Raw genomic sequence first — 19,433 nt, forward strand, 5'->3', positions numbered from 1 at the left:
AAGCCAGTATGTTGATTATGCTCATCTTTTGACTTCAAATTTCCCCTCTAGGAAGCTGACAGGTATATCGGGTCCAAATTAGCACCATGTCCATGCTGAAGTGTCCCAATGAGATCCTGCTCATAATAGCCGAGGATCTACCACCATGCCAACGAGATATAAACGCTTTTGCTCAAACCTGCCTCCGTCTCTTCCACTTGCTCAATCCATTCCTGTACCACTGCAACACACGATACCACCAATCCTCAGCCCTGTCCTGGGCTGTAAGCCAAGGCTTAGGAAACACAGTGCGAAACTCCCTAGAGGCAGGGGCACCATATAACAAATCTGGCCATGTCACAGGACACATTAGTCGAAGACGATGCGTGCTGGGCTGCACATTGTCAGAATTAGCAGGAAAATCCTACTTTTGTCCAGAATTCTATGAGCAACCCATATCATCCGCGGCGAGGAATGGCCACCTTGATATCGTCAGAGCACTTCTGAAATATGGCGTGGATCCCGACTATCCAAACCCAGCCGGTCATACGCCTCTTTGTCTGGCCGCTCAGGGCGGCCATCTCGAGCTGGTGCGTTTCTTGCTTGTGAATGGGGCCAGTCCGGCTTTGAAGAGTATTTGTAAGATTTTCCCGCTTTGGCATGCTACTTGGAGACGGGTTTCTCGTCAGAGGTTGAAGATTAAGTGCAAGGAGCACTTGCAAGTGCTGCATAAAAGGGACGGAGCTAAATGGTTTAAACCGTCACGGGCCCATGATGTGGATATCGATCAACAAGTTGGTTACAGCCCTGTAACTTTCAAAGTGAGCCCGAAGCTTCTTGATCGATCCGAGAGCCTTGCTCCGAGCTCGAGGCTATTTGTGCGAGAAGACGCAATCCTAGTTCAATCTGTTCATTGAGAATAGGAAGATGGAATGGTAGAAGGTTGCTGGGATGATTACAGAGTGCAATTGACCCGGGTATAGTCTATGAGAGAAGGCATAATATCATTAATTACCAACGACAGTTTAGTGCAGCATACATTGCACGTTTTCACTATATGCTGGTCACAGTCTTGTACTGCTACTTATTGCCTTTACGGAAAAACAATATAACCAAACACGTAGGCCACTTATTCATCTTCCCTATGGCAATAGCCATCTGGCGAATATTATCTCTCCTTGATGTAAGCGGATAAACTTCCCTGCTTGCACAAAAAATGGAAAGTCACCCCGTTTTTTTCTACCCAGGCGCCCACACAACTCAAGGATCTTCTCCTGTGAATATGCAAAAGACGTCCCTAGAACTTCATAGATCCTCGCAGACGGATGCACTTTTGGAGAATGCCAGTGTACTTCCTTTCAAACCGGCTTTACTCTCCAGAGTATCCGGCATTCAACCATAAACGATTCTCAAAACGCTTGGAAGGGGAACACGCTCATTCTCCCCTCGAACAGCATGGATGCAGCCACTGGTTGCAAGCGCCGTATATATAAACAGACCATTAACAACCACGTCGACGGGGACCTTGTCCATGGTCGTTTTTTCCATGGTCTTGGCATATTCCTGCAATTACCATATGACGACAGGGGTGCAGAACTATCGAGGTCACAAGGACAGTCAATGGCGTTGAGGGGAGAGAATAGAAGCCCTGATAGGGGAATTCAATAGCTTGAGCAATAAAAGATGGTCTTATGATCAGAATATCTTTGAAATGTTGTGTTGTCGAATTTTTGTGATAAGCCGTTCGATTAAATGTTTGCCGTATGCATATGCAAAGGGAAAATTATAGGAGAGGTATTCATGGCTAGTCCCCGTTGTTTGCACCTCAAGCCATGTTTCGAGTGCTTGCTACCTAAGTCCGTCTCTTGCCCCAGTGGATAGATATCCTCCTGTACGGGAACATCGGTTGCGCCGGTCAGTTTCCATAAGTGGGTGTTGGAACACTCTGTTGATATATAGATAAAGCGTTCCAGTTTTGAAACTTCAACGAGCATTCTGCTAGCTTTAAGGTTGGCTGTATCAGAGCGAGCCATATTTGGCAATCCACAGAGCAAGCTGATGAATGGCGTGTTATGGATGGTTATTTTCACGTTTTGCTCAGGGGTGTTCCACATCTCATCAGAGAGGCCCTTCTATCGGCCATGATATCGCCATCTATGATGTTTGATGTATGGGCTGTAGATCAGTGTTTCCGCGATGGTGTTCGGTAGTAACGAGGTCCATTTCACCCATGCCCCGCCTAGTCACAGGACTGTTAGAGATTTGTTTTTTCCAGAACAAATTGGGATTCCTTACTCGTAGTCCCACTGACAGAGCACGCAGATACGGTTGGAGGCGTTTTTATTTGGAACCCGGGCTAACATCGCAGTCCCCAGGAGACTTGTCCCGCCAGCGAGGAATATGGTTTTGTCGTTTTAGTATTCCCACGTGTTGGTTGCCGATGGCCGTTAATGTTATTATCCTAAATGAAGTAGCCCTAAAGGCCGCTAGAAAACACTTCAACAGTTGATTGCTCGATGTTGGTGACCGTTTGCGTGGTCTACAAGAGAAACACGGTTGCAAATTTATTCAGCCTTTATCTAGCGATACAATGGCTAATAAAAAAGATACAAACCCACCATCCCATCATTCCCCATCATTCGGTGTACAGGGGCTACGGTTGTCCCTACTGCTCCTAAATCGCCCCAAGTCAGCATCCATCTGGCAACTGATATTGATCCAGCTCGCCATGCCTCAGTTGAAGCCCCATACAGCTTTCGAAGCTAAAAGTGCTAGCCGGGGACTTGACGAACTGGTTAAGAAGCTTGCACTTTTACCACCCCAAGCTGGCCGATTGCTTCAATGCATTTGGTTATTTGTATTTGCCGATGCCTTACTCGTCTTGTATATAGATATATTCGGCATCCAGACTCATTGTTGCCGTGTGCAGCAGTGTATATTCCCGTGTAACTCAACTGGGGCAGCGTGGATATCGATCGTCATGTTGATGGAACTCCTCTAACTCATGCAACGATCAATTGTCAACTAAATACAGTCAAATTTCTCATTGGGAATGATGCTGGTTCCAATGTTGTGGATAATAGAAAAGGTGCCTTTTCAGCCCCTGCAAAACTGGGGATATCCTACTACTTCAATTGCTTCTTGACATATGGATTGACATGAGCCTCTGCGGCGGCGCGGCTTTGTTTTGGTCAGCGCACAAGTACCATCTCGATGCAGTCCAGCTCTTATTGATCCGGGGGCTGATTTGGGATATCTACGCAAGAACATGAGGATCACGTCGATTTAGGATGTTCGTTTTATAGAAGATAAGATTGACGGTCCCATGTCACAAATGCTACCCAAGCATGGCGTACTGGAAGCTTCGGAACTTGCAAAAGCTGCGCGACATGACGAAATTGTTCAGTACACTGAATAGACACGCCGGCTAAAAGAGGTATCGTATTAACTCGGTCTCATTTTGTACAAAGTCGACGAATAATGGCATATGTATTCAGTAACCGAATCTCACTTCAACCTCATTTCACCTCTTCACTTTGTCTACTTTCTACTTTTCACATTATACTCACTCTCGTCTAAACCACCAAATCAACTTGACGACTACGCCGGCTAATTCTTGACTTTACCCGGCTCGGTTCGTCGGAAATTCTCCGAGCATTACTTACTTCCCCGACATTTCATCCCCGGACTGACTCTCCCCCCGCAAACCCGCAAACCGGAGTGGTCACGGCCCAAGGGCAAACCCACTTTGAAGTTCTCCAGACCCGAAGTTCATTCCCGGGTTGACACATCCACGCCCGGTCCAATGCCCCAGATGGTTTAGGTGGAGAAGCGCAGCTCGTAGAGAAATCCCGATTCTGCAGCTCGATGGCTGCTTCTCCCCGTCATTTATGACTTTCCGGCATTCTGCATTATCGTACATGGCCGGCCGTGGCCAATGCCTATGCCGGGTGATTGTGTCCTTGCTGATCCCGGTTGATGTTTAAATACTGGGGCTACCCCGCGGTGATTTTATGTTGTTTTTTTCCGGCATTGATTTTGGACAGCTGAGATATTGTGCTGTAATTATTATTATTATTGTCATTATTATTTTTTTTGGGAATGTATCAATGACAATAAGGGGTCATAATCGTGAAATCTTAGAAAAGTATTCGGATTTCGACGCACATTACAATGGCCGACCTAATCCCATCATGGAACCTCGTCCACAAACTCGAGAAACGCAGTCTTCTCATCGGCATAAACTGCGTCGCAGCCCTCTCAATCCTCTTCTTCGGCTATGACCAAGGAATGATGGCCGGCGTCAACAACTCCCCAGACTATATCCACCTAATGGGCTTCGGACATACAAAATTGGAAGATGGCATGCTCACGCCTGTCGTGACTAACAGTCTTTTACAAGGTGGGATAGTATCGGTTTATTACCTGGGTACGCTGTGTGGTGCGCTGCTGGGTGGCTGGGTTGGTGATCGGATTGGGAGGGTTAAGACTATTGCTGTTGGCTGTGGGTGGGCGATATTAGGGGCTGCGCTGCAGTGTTCGGCTATGAACCATGACTGGATGATTTGCTGTATGGAAGCCTCTGGATTTGAATGAATATGGATGAGAAGCTGACAGATTGCAGCGCGTTTTATTAACGGTGTCGGTACGGGTGTCTTGAACGCCATCGTTCCCGTCTGGGCTACAGAAGTCGCAGACCACACGTCTCGTGGTCAGTTCATTGCCATTGAATTCACCCTCAACATCTTCGGTGTCGTCCTCGCATATTGGCTGGAATTGTATGTCCCCTGTAATCCCACTTCATCGCATCTCACTAACACGAGCGCAGCGGCCTATCCTTCATCGATGGCGGCAAATCCGCCTTCCGCTGGCGCTTCCCCATCGCATTCCAACTCATCTTCCTCATCGTCCTCCTCGCCGCTGTCTGGTTCTTCCCCGAATCGCCCCGTTGGCTCGTCAAAGCAAACCGCGAACAAGAAGCACGGTATATCCTCGGCCGTCTGCGCGGAAGCTCTGGCGAGGATGCGATCCGCGCTGAGGCTGAGTTCCAGGACATTCAGAGCATCGTGGAGATGGAGAATACTGTTGGACATAGTTATTCGTATCTGGGGATGCTGTTCGATTATAAGCCTGGGAAGTTGCATCTTGGGCGGCGAGTGCAGTTGGTGGCTTGGCTGCAGATTATGCAGGAATGGGTTGGGATTGCTGGTGTTACAGTTTGTATGTTTTCTTTGACCGTTTCTCCTATATTGGGCCGGACTGACATGAACAGATGCACCAACAATTTTCAGCATTGCTGGATTCGATACAATGAAGAGCCAATGGATAAGCGGTCTCAACAACGTTTTCTACATGGTATGTACCATTACCACTCATCTACCCTGCGTATCTAACCTCTCAGTTCGCAACACTCGTCTGTGTCTTCACCCTCGACCGCATCGGCCGTCGCTGGACATTATGGTGGGGAGCCGCCGGCCAAGCAATCGCCATGTTCCTCGCAGGTGGTTTCTCTCGCCTCGGTATTGATGCTCGTGCGGCAGGAGAGATTGCTAAAGCAGACTCTTACGGTGCCGCAGCTGCTTCGTTTGTTTTCATTTTTACGGCTGTTTTCGGTGCGACTTGGCTTGTCGGACCATGGATTTATCAAGCTGAGGTTTTCCCATTGGCTGTTCGAGCTCGTGGTAATGCTTGGGGTGTTGTGGGTTGGAGTATCGGTAATGGATGGTTGGTAAGTTGCACATCCCCATTAAGCCCCCCAAAAGCGTCTCGATACTAATATCGTCAGACTCTCCTCTGTCCCGTAATGTTCGGCTCCATCGGCGAGAAAACCCTCTACGTCTTCGCCGCCTGCAACGTCATCAGTATCCCCATGGTCTGGGCTTTATATCCAGAAAGCAACCAGCGGACACTAGAAGATATGGATCTTCTCTTTGCCTCGGACTCATGGTGGGTGTGGGATGCAGAAAAGACATTTGTGCGTCTTAAGGAGGAGAACCCGGGGTACATGCAGGCTGTTGCGCGGAAGAATAGTGAGGTTGATGCAGAGGCTGGACGTGTTAAGGATTCGGAGAATGTGGCGACTGTTGAACATCGGTCGTGATGCTAGATTCATCCCGATTTGTCGATAGAAGTAGACGAAGTAACGAAGAATCCCAATTTCATATGATTATTTACCCTTCCCCCCAGCATCCACAAATCCCCCAAAACAAACCCCTCTCGCCCTCCCCTCCCCATCAAAAACAACTCCCTCCTCCTCCAGTAAACTCCTTTTCTCCTCCCCTTTCCCTTTCCCTCCCCCCTTTCCCCCCTTCCCATTTGCACCAGGACGCCCAGCCCAGAACCCCTTATACCCACCCAGCACACCCCCGGTACCAAGCACGCGATGACACGGCACGCCCGGTGCAAACGGATTCGTCCGCAGCGCGTTCCCGACAGCGCGCGGGGACGAGCCTAGATAACTTGACAAGGCGGAGTACGTTGTCCAGCGGCCGGGTGGGATGGAGAGGAGGGTGCGGTAGAGGCGGCGGCGGTAGGGGGTTAAGGTTGGGTGGAGGGTGATACGGTGGAGGGCTTTTGCTGGGGATGGGTTGGGAGTGGGATTGGCGGTTAAGGTGGTGTTTGGGAATGGGGATGGAGATGGGGAGGCGGGTTCGGAGATGGAGGTGTTGGAAGGGGTGAGCGTGGTTATAATCTCCGTGGACATGGCGATGCTTGTGTTAACTTATTGTATCTTGTATCGGTTTAATTCGTATAAAGTGAAGGTAGTTGATGTAGTTGGGATAGCGAGTGACGCGCCGAGAATGTTATGCCGAGGTTGTTCTCAAATTGACCAATCAGAAGACTGGTCGACTATACCTGATAGTGTGTACTTTGGACTTTTACGAGCTACAGAATCAACCAGAATTGAAGCAATGATTGTATGAAATGAACAAGGATCCTATGGATACTGTGTTGACGGGAGAATATTAGTCGAAACGTCCCATGTGGACTATCTAAATGTGACTTGTAAGGTGCTGCTGGTCTGCTGAGAGGAGATATGGTTTAGAACAAACAACCTGTGATTATCCGTCTGATTCTAGCAGCCTTGGGATTTGGAAAAGGGATTTGTTGTCTTCTATGTCCCGTCGTTCACTGTTCGCCGAAGATAAAAGACCTTATAACGGCTCCCTGATATTCGTAATGCTTTTTCTTAGTACAAGCCTCACAGGAGACTAGCGGCAGGGGGTCATTGTCCGGCCTTAACGCCAGTTTGAAATGCTAGATCCTCATCTGCAATCGCATTCCCAGGCAGCCCTTGCTATACTGCCAACAGTACAGGTGGTATTATTGATTCGGAATAATCGAATTCGGGAGTGCTTCCGCTGACCGTCTAGAACGACTGAAGATGCGGGACCGAGTGCTTGTGGCCGGTCACATACTCTGCGCAAGACCTCTTCCATAGCGAGTCATTCCGTCTGATCAGCCTTCATCTTGATAATAATAACTCATTAAAAAGAACGATGGGAGGCGAAGCATGTCCATCATTGTCTTCAAAAGAACTTATACGCCAAACTGGCACCTGTTTTGGAGCCTGAGCTGTTGAGTCATTGCATCGCACGTAATTTTTAATAAGAGTTCTCAGTTTGTACTCTAAACGCTGCTCTTCCTGGAAACGGAGGTCTAGTTCGAGTTTCACGGAAACCTCGATAACTCATATATGACAAGCCAATCTTGCAGAGCCACTGTTCCAATCGTCTCGGAACCCTCTTATTCATGCAAAACTGGGTACTCGATTGCGATGATATCGCCATTGGTTTTCTCGCATCGAAATTGTTGCTAGCGAATCAGAGGGTTCAATGGTCTGCTATGCGCACCTAACCCGGTATCTTTTCTAAAAAGATGATTGATCATTAAGGGAGTTATTCTTCAATCGGATCATTTTTCCTGGAGGTATAATTACTCCTAGACAAGTCGATAACAAGCAGCGTATATAGTACCAGTAATTCCAAGTGTGAGATACATGCCAACGCCTGCACACTCTATAAAAGACTTGCCCAGTCTTATCGTACACTATCTCCCGGAGGGATGCCGTGGGACTTAGGGGCTTCAGCAAAGCTGTTCGCCCTCCAAACAAATCGTGCGGGCCACCCGCTAATTATATGCCAAACAGTTTCGGCACCAGATCGTTGCTGTAACACATCAAATTGGGGCCTTTTTCTTTTCGACGAGTGATTTATTCTTGGGTTGCAGATGAACTGCCTCGACGTGACATATCTGGCCCTTGGGGATTTCTGGTTTCGTATATCATATAAGAGTGCTGCGCGCAGGATAACTTTAACTGTCAAGTCTCCATGGTGCCATTTGGTATATATGGGAGATATAGATGTTGCTGCCTGACATGTTCTTGTTGTTGGAATCGTTCTTGGACGCTGTAGGGGCGTTTTCGTGGGAGGTAGAAAAGAGGGAGATTGTGGGGTTAAGGATAGTAGTAATAGTGACTACCACATACTTCATTGACCTACAAGTGAATATAAAAGACCAAAGATAAAGATAACGCATTATTCATTGGTACTGGCAACCTGTACTAAGACAACTGCGCAAACATAGACCAGCTAATCAATCATTCAGAATAAAGCCAAAGAAAGCCAAAGAAAGCAAAAAAAAAAAAAAAAAAAAAAAAAAAAAAAGAAAAAAGAAAAAGAGAAAACAACTGATCTATCTGTACCAATTCTAATGTGAAGTATGTAAGAGAGCCTAGTCTTTCAGTACTGTGTCAACAAAGACATCATCAGCCTCGGGTATATGTATGGGTATGCAGAAAATGTGCAGCCAGCGACATGACCGTGAAGAAACATCAGACATAAACATAAACATGAGCATCAGCATAACTCGTAGCGTCTCGAAATATCAAAGCAACGAATGAATCCGAAATGAATAAAAAAAAGTGTGCAAGGGGGCATTAAAATCATAAGCGACGAGTCATTTTCAACTCGCAAGAAAAAGAACGCAATTCCGTAGCAAGCAAGCGATCTGCTACAGATACTGCGCTTTAGCAACTCTCTTCGACGCCCCGCGCTTAGGCACAGGGACGTGATGATACGCGCGCAGATGCTCGAGCAAGTGGTCCTTGCGCGGAAACCCATTGTGGCCTTTTCTTGAGCAGTCGGCAACGGGGCAGTCTTGGAATACGGGGTAGTGGACGCTGGTTTGGTGGCGTCTCAGGTCGGCGGAGCGAGTGAATGCTTTTCCGCAGTCTGCGCAAGGAAAGGGTTTGTTTGATCTGTCGCATGTTAGTTTTGTTGGTGGTTTGTGATTTGGGGGTTGCTGAGGCGTACTTGGGAGATGTTGTTTCGAAGGAAATGTCGTGATAGATGTCAGGGAAGAGTTGTGTATCTTGGGCCGGCCATTGGACGGGTGGAGACGACGACATCGACGATGCAGATGTTGCGAGCGAGTGGTCGACATAACCGGCGCCAGGGATTGGAATGGAGTTGACATAGGACGAGTTGACGGGGTGTACGTCCGGGTATACGTCCGGGTATACGTCTGGGTATACGTCTGCAAGACCATATTGGCATTGGCCCGGGGAAGGAGAGAAATCACAATCATAGGACGGCTCGAAAGGAGACTGGCAAGGGAAAAGGTCTGGTTCTTGCATCGGAGAGGAAGAGTACGGGTCTGGGTAAGTGAAGAAAGACTGTGTTGAAGCGTCGCTCCCGTGAGAGTACGAATGCTCCATGGGCGGACAAGACAGACCAGGAGTCTGTGTCTAAATACGATTAGCTTTGAGTTTTTATTTTTGTTATTGGCGACCGGTGGAAGACAACCATTGCGGAATTGGAAAACATCATGTTAGCTTGGGTGTTGGATAAGTACAAGGCCATGGTCAGGTCAGTTGGGTTACTTTGTCGAGTAAGTCCGTAAAACAAAGAAGGTAAAGCCAAGGACTGAAAGCATCGGGATATACGTCTTTATATGCACAAGAAGCAGGAGTCTTAATTCCGCACTGCATCATGATCGAACGTCAAACGACAAGCGGATCCCCCCAGGATACTATGTCATCACCAAGACTTTCCGCTAACCTTGTCTGCAATAGACCAAGTCGTGCCAAGGGCGGAGGACGACGCAGACGAGATAGGAAGCTGCAGAACGCACTCAGCCACCTTAAAGCCGCAAGCTATGATAGGGCGTCTTTACCAGGAAAAGTGGGTGAGAGATTTTATTTTGCGCAGGATCAAAGTGAAGCAAACATCCCTACCGGTTAGGCTGACGCTAGAAATTCGATAGAAATTCGTCCGGTGTTCTATCCAGGGGTTCGAGAGCCGGGCATCCATCGCCAAGTTCCCGGATGAGTTGTGATTGGAGTATGTGTTGCTGTGTGCTTGGGAGCCGCCGAATGGGCTGACACGACCCCATCCCGAGTGGACACTTAAAGCATTCTGAAAGTCTTCTGAAAGGTTCTGAAGGACGATCATGTAGGGGAGACAAAAGAGAAAAGACAATAACATCATCGACCCTCCAGTTCCTCCACAGAAGCAAATTGCGGTGGAGTTTCTAGTGTTGTCCGCGGAGGTCTGTTTGTCGAACGAACAAGCCAGGAAAACCCACAAAGAGAACTCCGGAGAGAGCCTTATGGCGGCTACTCAGCCTCATTCGCTGTCCATGTCGTCTCGATGGGTCCGAGTCTGTCTTGCTTCGGGTATTCGGCGCCGACCGTGACTGGAAAGTACGAATCCAGTCCAAGACCAAGAGACATCTGATTGGAAGTTTCCGCGGAGGATGTGCGACAGGACAAGAGAAATCCGAGCATGGATGACGCCGGGGTCACAAAGCGTCCGGAGTATGGGAACTCATGCAAACTCCTGCTGTACCACAACCACCCGGGGCAGTCGCTTGGTGTCTTGTGCGTCCGGTCTTGCCTTTTACTGGGCAGTCGCGTAGTCCGCTGTGTACTGTACTCCGTAGACACACACATGCACACATCGCCGGCCTTAATCGGCACTAGATATCCGGATCGACCGAGGCTTTTGTACACTTGTACGATTCGCGCCAACGAGAAGACGGTTTCCAGCCGTGTTGTACGGAGTCCCCGTTTTGACGTCAGTTCTGTACATGCTAGTATTCGCTTGTTGTATCTGTACTCGGAGCACAGCAGTCAGTGGGCTGGAACCTCGTATGTAACTGTATCGCTGAGCCGCACAGCCTCTCGGCAACCACTCTCTACACTTTGCACAAGTACATGTCAGTCAGTCAATCAATGAGAACCGCAGAAGACAAAAATCCCTCAAGTACCACGTAAAAGTTGCTGTACCGTAGATCATAAGGCACATCTATACCCATTTTTGCAAAGAAAAAAAAAGCAGTGAGGCGCTTCGCTTACACTGGACGCTATATTGCTAGCCAAGACCAACAGGTGGCCTCGGGCACAAGCCAAACCACGAGACTACCCCGGAATTGTTCCTGAGGGTGGAAAACTTCTGGAAAAACCTTAGTAGGCGGGAAGCTGGGTGAACCTGGCCAACCCCCGTGGTTTGCGTCGGGTTTGGGCTGCTGACATGCGTACACTGTACATACACATGGCTGAATTCCGGTCAGGTGGATGCTACAATACGTAACACGAAGTGATGTCTCTACTATGTACGCCGGATAGCATGGCATAATAAAGAGTACAGTGTTCTCATGAAATGAATAAGAACCATGGTAATCCCCATAGACGAAGAACTCCACCGCTGCCCATTCGTACATACACTCACTCCTGGCAGAATTAAACAACAGAACAGAAGAAACCAACCCCAACCGACCAATCAAGTAGTTCTCTTGCATTCAAGTGTAACCTGCTCCACATGCTACACGCATTATAACTCGTCTTCAAGGTACTTGTAGACAAATTTGAAATCCGCCTTGCGCCGATTCATCCTGTACAAGTTAGCATCAGATCAATACGTCAAGAAAAAGAAAAGAACATACCATGTACTTTCATAGTCAAAGAACCGATACGTCCCCTGCTCGAATTCCTCGGTGATCGCCTTGGGCTCCTCGTGACGTTGGAACCATGTCTGGTACTGCTTATGGAATCGCCAGCTTTGGTTCTTGAGTGCTTTGGCGGACAGGAATTGCTGATATGTGCCTTGCCGGTAATAAAACAGGTAGAAGAGAGTATCCGTGTCGATCCGCCCCGTATCGTACAGTCGCGGATCGTCAAATATAGCAAGCGGTTCTTGAGGGTAGTAGAGGGGTGTGTTGTAAGGATTTTGTGGTTTGTAATGACGAGGTTTCTCTGCGTCGGCGGGTTCCGGACATGTCGTCAGCGATGCTGCCAGAAGTCGTTGGGCCGATGGTGCTGGGTTCGTCGACGCGCGGCTCTTGGTCACTTCAAAAGACTGAATCAGGTCTTGTAACCCGGGGGGCAGATGATATATCGATTCTTCGGCATCGCGCTGCTCCGGCTTGTCAGTCTCTCCATTTGTTGCAGCAGTAACCGGCTCTTTGCTGGGAGCCTCTTTCTTCTCTGCAACTGGTGCGGGCGCAGCAGCCACCTTGGGACTACTAAAGGCGGGCGTTCGTGATCGTTCCTCCGCAGCGAATGCAGCAGCTGATGCGAGCTTGGGCGTGGGCTGTGCTGGTGCGACGCTTGGCGAGGCGATCGAGGAAGGCTTCGACACGGGAACTGCTGCGGGAAATGCAGGGCTGGCACCTGGGGGTGGGGGCAAAGGAGCGATTCCAACGCCATTCTTATCACTTGCAGCTGCTGCCGCCGCTGCGGATGCATACTTGAGGGTTTCCCCGGGAAGTCGTGTTGGTGGAGGAGCGGGCTTCATGCCGCTTGTGGAGCTGGTTGACGTGGAAGGATGTAGGGTCGCAAGAACGGGAAGAGGTGACTTCATTTGTGTTGATGACCGTCGTAGCCCAGGAGTTTCTGTCTTAGCCTTGGGCTTCGGTTCTAAGTCATCATCCTGCAGCGACTGCGTATCTTGCGACGATACCATGTCGTTGTCGCCCGTGAATCCAAGCTGCCCCTCTGCATCGACCTCCAGGTTCAAGTCATCGTAGAGAGTCTCGTCCTCTCCGGAGTAGTCAATGTTATGCCCATCTTCGACGTAGTACTTTATACTCTCTTTCAGATCGAGCACCTGACCCGTTTCGACATTCCCGTTCTGGAGCGCCCGTAGCAACAATTCGAGTTTATTGACGTGCCACTTATGGCGTTCTGTGAGGTGTGCAATATCCGATAACCGATTCGACTTGTTGATATCCTTCTTGCCCTTCTTCATTTGCATATGAAGCGTCTCCTCCTCAGCCTCCATCGCCTCGATCTTCTGCTGCAGCTCGTCGACCATATTGGACAGGAAATCGCACGTTTCGACTTTTTGTTTCTCACGGGGGTCGAGCCTCGATGCTGCCGATAGACCTTCTTTCGAATATGCCTTGGTCTTCATCTCCTTCTCGACGGCCTTGAACTGTTCCATACACTGCAGTTCCGTTAGCTCCTGCATGGGTCTGTGGCAAGTGTAAAGGGACGGTTTTGGAAATCAGCCCACAGTTTCGATTGCTCTACGCTGCTCGAGCAGCGGACTCTTGTCTTTGACTTCGTTGCCGGCTGCCCAGGATTTGATCTGATCGCGAAACCGTTGCAGCTTCTTGATCTCCCGCTTGAGATTGTCTTCGAGCTTATCGCGTTGGGCGGCATTTGTTGTCGTCTTGATCTTCTCGTATATCCCCTCGAAGGCCTGGATTCCCTCTGCGACCTTTTTGAAGGTCTTATCGATCTCTTGCTGCGTTTTCCGGGAGGTCATGATGGGCGGTTCATGTGGTGGTCAAGAGGGGGGTTTTAGAGCTGGGACAAAATATTGCGTGGGAGCGGGTTTGCGGAGGGCGCAAAGAAGGATTGGGGGGATATTTCGTGAATAGGAGAAACAACACGAATTGTGTCTGACAAGCAGTGTAGCCCTGTATGGCCGACAGTGAATCGTCGTCGCAGTCGTTGTCGTCAGTCGTGATGCTTTTTGGGGAGAGAATGCCAAGACCGGTGCGCCAAGACTGAGGCACGAGACAGTAGTATGGAAGTCCACTGCGGAATGGACACTATCATCTTTCTATACTCTGCAATGGTTTATTGATCTATATTGATTTATTTTTGTAAACTGTGCTGGTGGCTCCTGCGCTGTTATATATTGTCCGTTACAGATTGAGGTAGGCATACATCCCATCCGCAGCCGTCGTTTTAGTCCAAGGCATACAGTACTGACCTTTTTGTCTGAAAGTGTTACCCCTAATATTAGCACAAAACACTTTAGTCCTGCTGCGTGATAAAGAGAAAGACCAATATGAAAGGTACGCCAGCTTCCCCGCGACAAGCAATCCGGTCTAATCCCCGGTCCCAGCGGTCATCCAACGAGTCAAGTCTGCATCCGTGACAGTTGATAATCAGCTGGTATCTTCGATTGGTCGGGGTCTCTTAGTTCTAGCTGGAGTCGGGAAAGGCGACGATGAGAAGGAAGCAGACAGTCTCATCTCGAGGATCATGCGATGCCGGTTATGGCCGGACAATAATGATAAGCAGGTGGGTGACAAGTCCTACTACAGCTTGACTGGTACAGCTGGGACTGACGAAGCGTTGGAGTAGTGGAAAAAGAATGTCCAGGATATTGAAGGCGAGATACTCTGCGGTATGGCACATCACCAATGTCAGTTGGATGAGATCTGATGAACCAGTTTCGCAATTCACCCTCCATGCACAATTAAACAAAGGCAAACAACCTGATTTCCACGAAGCCGCCGACGTCGAAACTGCGCGCAGACTCTACGACTACTTCTACCAACGGTTACGCGAAGCCTACAAACCGGAAAGGGTTAAGAACGGTGTCTTCCAGGCAATGATGGATGTTGAGTTGAAAAACGACGGACCGGTGGGTTTAGATTACCGCAGTGACGAAGAGGCGGTATAGCTTACTTTCTTTCTGCGTTGCCAATTCTGTTGGATGAGTACTGGGTGCTGACCATGAGATGGTATGCAGGTGACGATTGAGGTTAATACGAAACTCCCGAAGAAAGAGAAGGCACCGAACGGGAATAAGCAGTCCGAGAAGAAGCCAGAGAAGTCAGAGCAATCTGAGAAATCGAAATCAGAGGGCGACAGTGATAAGGGAGGGCAAACCGAGGGCCAGAAGAGCTATGAATTCAAGCTCCCCGCGACGCTACTAGAATAACATCACCACAGTATAATAGCATAGTAAAACAGACATCCAAAATAGATATGAATGTAATTATGTACAAGGAATTTACTTAACTCACCAGTTGTGGCAGAACATTCACAGTGCAGTGCATGGAAGCTTCCTGAATGCCAGCCCAGCCTTTGTATGGGTTTTCTCCCCACCAATTCTCTTCTTCCTTCTTCCTATCTCTACTCCGTACTCACCCTTCCACCTCCCATCGACTTCTACTCTTCATTCTCTGTGATTCAACCATTCAATTCCTTCATTTTCCTTAATCAGCACGTCTCTTCTAGCAACCATGGTCGAGTCGCGTACGTCTCTCTTCTTCCCCTCTAAACTGCGGGGTGCTCCGGTTTGAAGCAAATAAAAGAAAATTCAACTGACAGCGCGCGCTTCAGCTCGTTCTCGCGTTTACTTCGATATCAAGATTGGCAAGCAGCCTATGGGCCGCATTGCTCTTGAATTGGTGAGTTTCTCTTGTTTGCTTAGCTCTGGCCGTGGTTGTGGCACTAACTTCTTCTCGCGCAGTTCAACGATGGTACGAAGCGTCCCAATCCCACACCTCTCTAATAAAATGCGCAACTGACAATTCAGTCGTTCCTAAAACCGCTGATAACTTCCGTGCTCTTTGCACTGGTGAGAAGGGCGTGGGCCAGCAGGGCAAGCCATTGAGCTTCAAGGGTACGTCGCGTAGACGACCCCTCCCAATTCGAGACATCTCTGACACAGCGCAGGTTCGATCTTCCACCGTGTCATCAAGCAATTTATGATCCAGGGTGGTGACTTCACTGCTTTCAACGGAACCGGCGGCGAGTCGATCTACGGCGAGAAATTCCCTGACGAGAACTTCGACCTCCAGCATGACCGGCCCTTCCTCCTCTCCATGGCCAACTCGGGCCCCGGCACGAATGGGAGCCAGTTCTTCATCACTACTGTCCCCACTCCCCACCTCGATGGCAAGCACGTGGTCTTTGGTGAGGTGCTCAACGGAAAGAGCGTCGTCCGCAAGATCGAGAACATGAACACCCAGGCCGACAAGCCCACCTTGGACGTGACGATTGTCGACTGTGGTGAACTCACCGGCCAGGAGTACGACGACGCAACCAAGCAGGTCCCCGATGCCACCGGTGACCCGTACGAGGACTTCCCTGACGACCACCAGGGCGAGGCACTCAGCGCGCCAGTGTGCTACAAGATCGCGTCGGAGCTCAAGAACTTTGGTAACACCGCATTCAAGGGCGGTGACCACTTGCTGGGTCTCGAGAAGTACCAGAAGGGTCTGCGCTATCTGAATGAGTTCCCCGAGCCGGATGAGAATGACCCCAAGGAGCTCGACGGCCAGCTCAAGGCGCTCCGTTTCACCCTCCACTCCAACTCCGCCCTCCTCGCCAACAAGATTGGTCAGTTCCAGGACGGCAAGGCCTGGGCTACATATGCTCTTGAGGTTTCTGGTCCCGCTGGTTCCAAGGACGCGGACAAGGCCAAGGCTTACTACCGTCGTGCTGTCGCCTTTTCGGGTCTCAGGGAGGAAGAGAATGCGCTCAATGACCTCCAGGAAGCTTCCAAGCTGGCTCCTTCGGATGCCGCCATCGTCAACGAGGTATCCAAGGTCAAGAAGGCGATCAAGGACCGGGAGGCTAAGGAGAAGGCTGCTGCTAGGAAGTTCTTCTCGTGAGGTGGAAGTGTATTAACGTGTATGATTCATGATATCCATGATCTATTTTATAAAGAAAAGATCAATCACCTGGGGAGGAAGGAATCCATTCTACAGCAGGGTGCCTCGACCATTTGTATTTAGCATTTGGTAGCATAGCAGGCGTAATTTCATTCTCATTCAATATCTCGTCCAGTAGGGTCTCATATCATACTATTGTGACCACAGATACATATCCAACGCAGACATCAAACATCATAACAGAGAATAGCAAAAGAAACAGAAAAAACTACATCGTCTCCGCCAAAAACGCCTCATACCTCCCCTTACACCTGCGTCTCCAACTCTTCCCCCAAAGAATCATCGGAGCCCCCATAGCCATCGACAAAACCACCCAAATCCCATAAAACGTAAATGTCCACCCATAACTCGTCGCATCGATGAAATTCTGCACGGAGAATGATATCGCAAAGTTGATAACGGACGAGCATATCGCAAGCACAATCACCAATTCACCAGATATCTACCCACCACCAAACTTCGTTAGCAGACCGGACTACTCCATACTTCTTGGGTATGTGGTGAAACGCACCTGATCAAAACACTCCATCGCATACGCCGTCGCAATACTCGTTGCCGAAACCTGCTGCGCAATCATACAGCACAACCCCACAGCAACAGCCATCCAATGACTCCCCGCCGTCGCAGCCCAGCCGTATGTAAAGTACCCGACGGCCGCGAGGAGCAACGAGAAGATGTATGCGTAGAGACGCATCTCGGGCTCTTTGTAGCCGTTGTTACGCCGGGTTAGAGTTAGGACTAAGGTGTCGGAGAGGGTTCCGATTGCCATTCTGCGGTACATATTAGATATATTGGGTTTGAGAGAAGGGAAGGGGAAGGGGAGGAGAGTTACCCGATGAAATTTCCAACGAGGGCAGCAAGGAATAAGAGGCCGGCGGAACCGGCGCTCCAGTTATATGGTGGTTCTGTCATGATTTCTGAGATGGTGTTGAACGATACAATCCCCGCGGTGCAGCCGAAGGCGAATTGGATACCCGCGAGGACGATATTCGGGAATAGGAAGAGGTAGAATGGGCGTCGGAAGTACTGAAGCCAAGTTGTTTGGTCGTCTTTGTAGTAGTGAATTGGTGCGAGCTTTTGGGTGTATGTTCGTGGGGGCATGGAGATTTCGCCGGGGCTGTGACTGGTTGTTATTGTTAGGTCTGTTTGGTTTTTTGAGCCTTGATCTTTCTCATTGTTAGTTGTTGAAGGTTGGGTTGTTTCGGCGAGCTTGGACGGTTCTGTAGATGCCTGGTTTCTGAATCGATACCGTGGGAACATAGTGTCGTCGAACGTGAAGATGAATAGGAAGATCAATATGGCCTAGACAGTTAGCACACTCCCTAGAATAGGTGATAGATACGTACAGCAGCAATCGCGACAATCGGCTGACTCCATCTCCACCCAATCCCATCCGCAATATATCCCCCCAAAATCAACCCCAGAATAGACCCTAATTGCTGAAAAAAGATATAAACCGCCAACATCCGACCACGCTCGTGCGAGAAGAACATATCAAAAATCTTTTCCATAGTTAGCACAGCCCTCTATCTAATGGAAGATGGAACTGACCGTCAACTGAATCAGCGCCTGATACGCTGCCGTCCCAATCCCCGTCACAACCATCATAAGATAATATTGCGCCGTGCCCTCAAAAAACCCACCCCAAACGCCCCCAGCCAAAATAAACACCAAACTCAGAATATAAACAATCTTCCGTCCGAACTTCATGGCCGACGGGATCCAGATGATATTCACGAAGCCTAGGAGGAGATAGTTCAGTGCTGAGCCGCCATTCATGTTATTCAGTGTGACGCCGGTTTCTTCGGAGATGGTTGTCCATGCTGCGCCCCAGTTATTCTCGCCGAAGGACATTATGCAGGCGTAGGCGGAGATTAAGAAGAGGGACCAGTATTTTTTGTATTTGGGCCAGCTCTATGGTTTTAGGGTTAATGGACTGGTTATTTATGGTTTAAGGCAGCTGCGCACCAGTGGATCAGCTTGTGAAGGCGTAGGCTGAGGGACTAGGAGGATATCGTGTCCGGAACGGGCTGCATCGCTGAGGTTTCCGGATGCTTTTCTGTCAGTATAGATTTCAAGAGGAGGTATATGACGTACCATCCACCAGATATACGGTGCCTGGCACATCTGTCATGATATCGTCTGAGAGAGCCATAATGAGCGTTCACAGCCCTAGAGGGTATATATGGAAACAACCCGCATCCTGAGGACGAGAATGGGTTATATATAAGTACCAACGTCGGCATACCCCGGGCAAGATAGCAACCTCGGATGATAAAGACACTATGAGGGGCTCGAGGCCATGCTCCGCCTATTCCAGCCTCCCATAACAATAGATATCAACCGAGATAGAAGATAATCAGTGGTGGAGAAGAACGGTGGAGATCTAGTATACCACTGCGGGCGTGATAAGTGCGGAAGGCAAACGAACAACATGCGGTTTTTCCACAAGTGATTGGACAAGAGTCGAGCAGGAAACTCGAATAGACTCTGATAATTGCAACCGCAGCCCCCGACACTGCGGAGAG

General features: G+C 49.2%; 9 protein-coding genes across 9 annotated transcripts; 4 read left to right on the forward strand and 5 right to left on the reverse strand.

Moving 5' to 3' along the window:
- Positions 1–86: 86 nt before the first annotated feature.
- On the forward strand, positions 87–896 carry EURHEDRAFT_400445 (ankyrin repeat domain-containing protein; the record flags this gene model as incomplete). Its single annotated transcript, XM_040780014.1, has 1 exon — positions 87–896. One exon carries the CDS (start codon positions 87–89, stop codon positions 894–896), a length of 810 nt encoding a protein of 269 aa, XP_040641111.1.
- A 3,256-nt stretch (positions 897–4,152) lies between these two features.
- Positions 4,153–6,079, forward strand: EURHEDRAFT_450225 (putative MFS monosaccharide transporter; the record flags this gene model as incomplete). Its single annotated transcript, XM_040783872.1, has 6 exons — positions 4,153–4,549; positions 4,604–4,757; positions 4,808–5,199; positions 5,252–5,334; positions 5,381–5,707; positions 5,765–6,079. 6 exons carry the CDS (start codon positions 4,153–4,155, stop codon positions 6,077–6,079), a joined length of 1,668 nt encoding a protein of 555 aa, XP_040641112.1.
- A 66-nt stretch (positions 6,080–6,145) lies between these two features.
- On the reverse strand, positions 6,146–6,682 carry EURHEDRAFT_400447 (MGMT family protein; the record flags this gene model as incomplete). The annotated part of the gene is made up of 1 exon (XM_040780015.1): positions 6,146–6,682. The coding sequence occupies one exon, from the start codon at positions 6,680–6,682 to the stop codon at positions 6,146–6,148; it is 537 nt and encodes a 178-aa protein (XP_040641113.1).
- A 2,072-nt stretch (positions 6,683–8,754) lies between these two features.
- Positions 8,755–9,839, reverse strand: EURHEDRAFT_293538 (C2H2-type zinc finger protein). Its single transcript, XM_040778243.1, has 2 exons — positions 9,294–9,839; positions 8,755–9,238 (listed from the first exon to the last, which is right to left on the reverse strand). The coding sequence occupies exons 1-2, from the start codon at positions 9,695–9,697 to the stop codon at positions 8,992–8,994; spliced, it is 651 nt and encodes a 216-aa protein (XP_040641114.1). The 5' UTR covers positions 9,698–9,839; the 3' UTR covers positions 8,755–8,991.
- Positions 9,840–10,617, reverse strand: EURHEDRAFT_293537 (uncharacterized protein). The gene is made up of 2 exons (XM_040778242.1): positions 10,156–10,617; positions 9,840–10,100 (listed from the first exon to the last, which is right to left on the reverse strand). Exons 1-2 carry the CDS (start codon positions 10,467–10,469, stop codon positions 9,983–9,985), a joined length of 432 nt encoding a protein of 143 aa, XP_040641115.1. The 5' UTR covers positions 10,470–10,617; the 3' UTR covers positions 9,840–9,982.
- An 862-nt stretch (positions 10,618–11,479) lies between these two features.
- EURHEDRAFT_409654 (CNOT2/3/5 family protein) lies at positions 11,480–13,962 on the reverse strand. Its single transcript, XM_040781145.1, has 3 exons — positions 13,497–13,962; positions 11,926–13,427; positions 11,480–11,874 (listed from the first exon to the last, which is right to left on the reverse strand). The coding sequence occupies exons 1-3, from the start codon at positions 13,749–13,751 to the stop codon at positions 11,814–11,816; spliced, it is 1,818 nt and encodes a 605-aa protein (XP_040641116.1). The 5' UTR covers positions 13,752–13,962; the 3' UTR covers positions 11,480–11,813.
- Positions 13,963–14,056: 94 nt separating this feature from the next.
- On the forward strand, positions 14,057–15,203 carry EURHEDRAFT_409655 (D-aminoacyl-tRNA deacylase). Its single transcript, XM_040781146.1, has 6 exons — positions 14,057–14,148; positions 14,220–14,289; positions 14,340–14,518; positions 14,582–14,624; positions 14,671–14,864; positions 14,973–15,203. The coding sequence occupies exons 2-6, from the start codon at positions 14,283–14,285 to the stop codon at positions 15,162–15,164; spliced, it is 615 nt and encodes a 204-aa protein (XP_040641117.1). The 5' UTR covers positions 14,057–14,148; positions 14,220–14,282; the 3' UTR covers positions 15,165–15,203.
- Positions 15,204–15,356: 153 nt separating this feature from the next.
- On the forward strand, positions 15,357–17,156 carry EURHEDRAFT_409658 (peptidyl-prolyl cis-trans isomerase D). Its single transcript, XM_040781147.1, has 5 exons — positions 15,357–15,481; positions 15,569–15,636; positions 15,699–15,708; positions 15,765–15,851; positions 15,905–17,156. The coding sequence occupies exons 1-5, from the start codon at positions 15,469–15,471 to the stop codon at positions 16,843–16,845; spliced, it is 1,119 nt and encodes a 372-aa protein (XP_040641118.1). The 5' UTR covers positions 15,357–15,468; the 3' UTR covers positions 16,846–17,156.
- Positions 17,015–19,217, reverse strand: EURHEDRAFT_409659 (putative MFS transporter). The gene is made up of 7 exons (XM_040781148.1): positions 19,003–19,217; positions 18,874–18,959; positions 18,457–18,819; positions 18,252–18,407; positions 17,738–18,207; positions 17,417–17,675; positions 17,015–17,347 (listed from the first exon to the last, which is right to left on the reverse strand). The coding sequence occupies exons 1-7, from the start codon at positions 19,058–19,060 to the stop codon at positions 17,114–17,116; spliced, it is 1,626 nt and encodes a 541-aa protein (XP_040641119.1). The 5' UTR covers positions 19,061–19,217; the 3' UTR covers positions 17,015–17,113.
- Between the last annotated feature and the right edge of the window lie 216 nt (positions 19,218–19,433).

Source organism: Aspergillus ruber (assembly GCF_000600275.1).
Source record: "Aspergillus ruber CBS 135680 unplaced genomic scaffold scaffold00005, whole genome shotgun sequence".
NCBI classification, from domain to species: domain Eukaryota; kingdom Fungi; phylum Ascomycota; class Eurotiomycetes; order Eurotiales; family Aspergillaceae; genus Aspergillus; species Aspergillus ruber.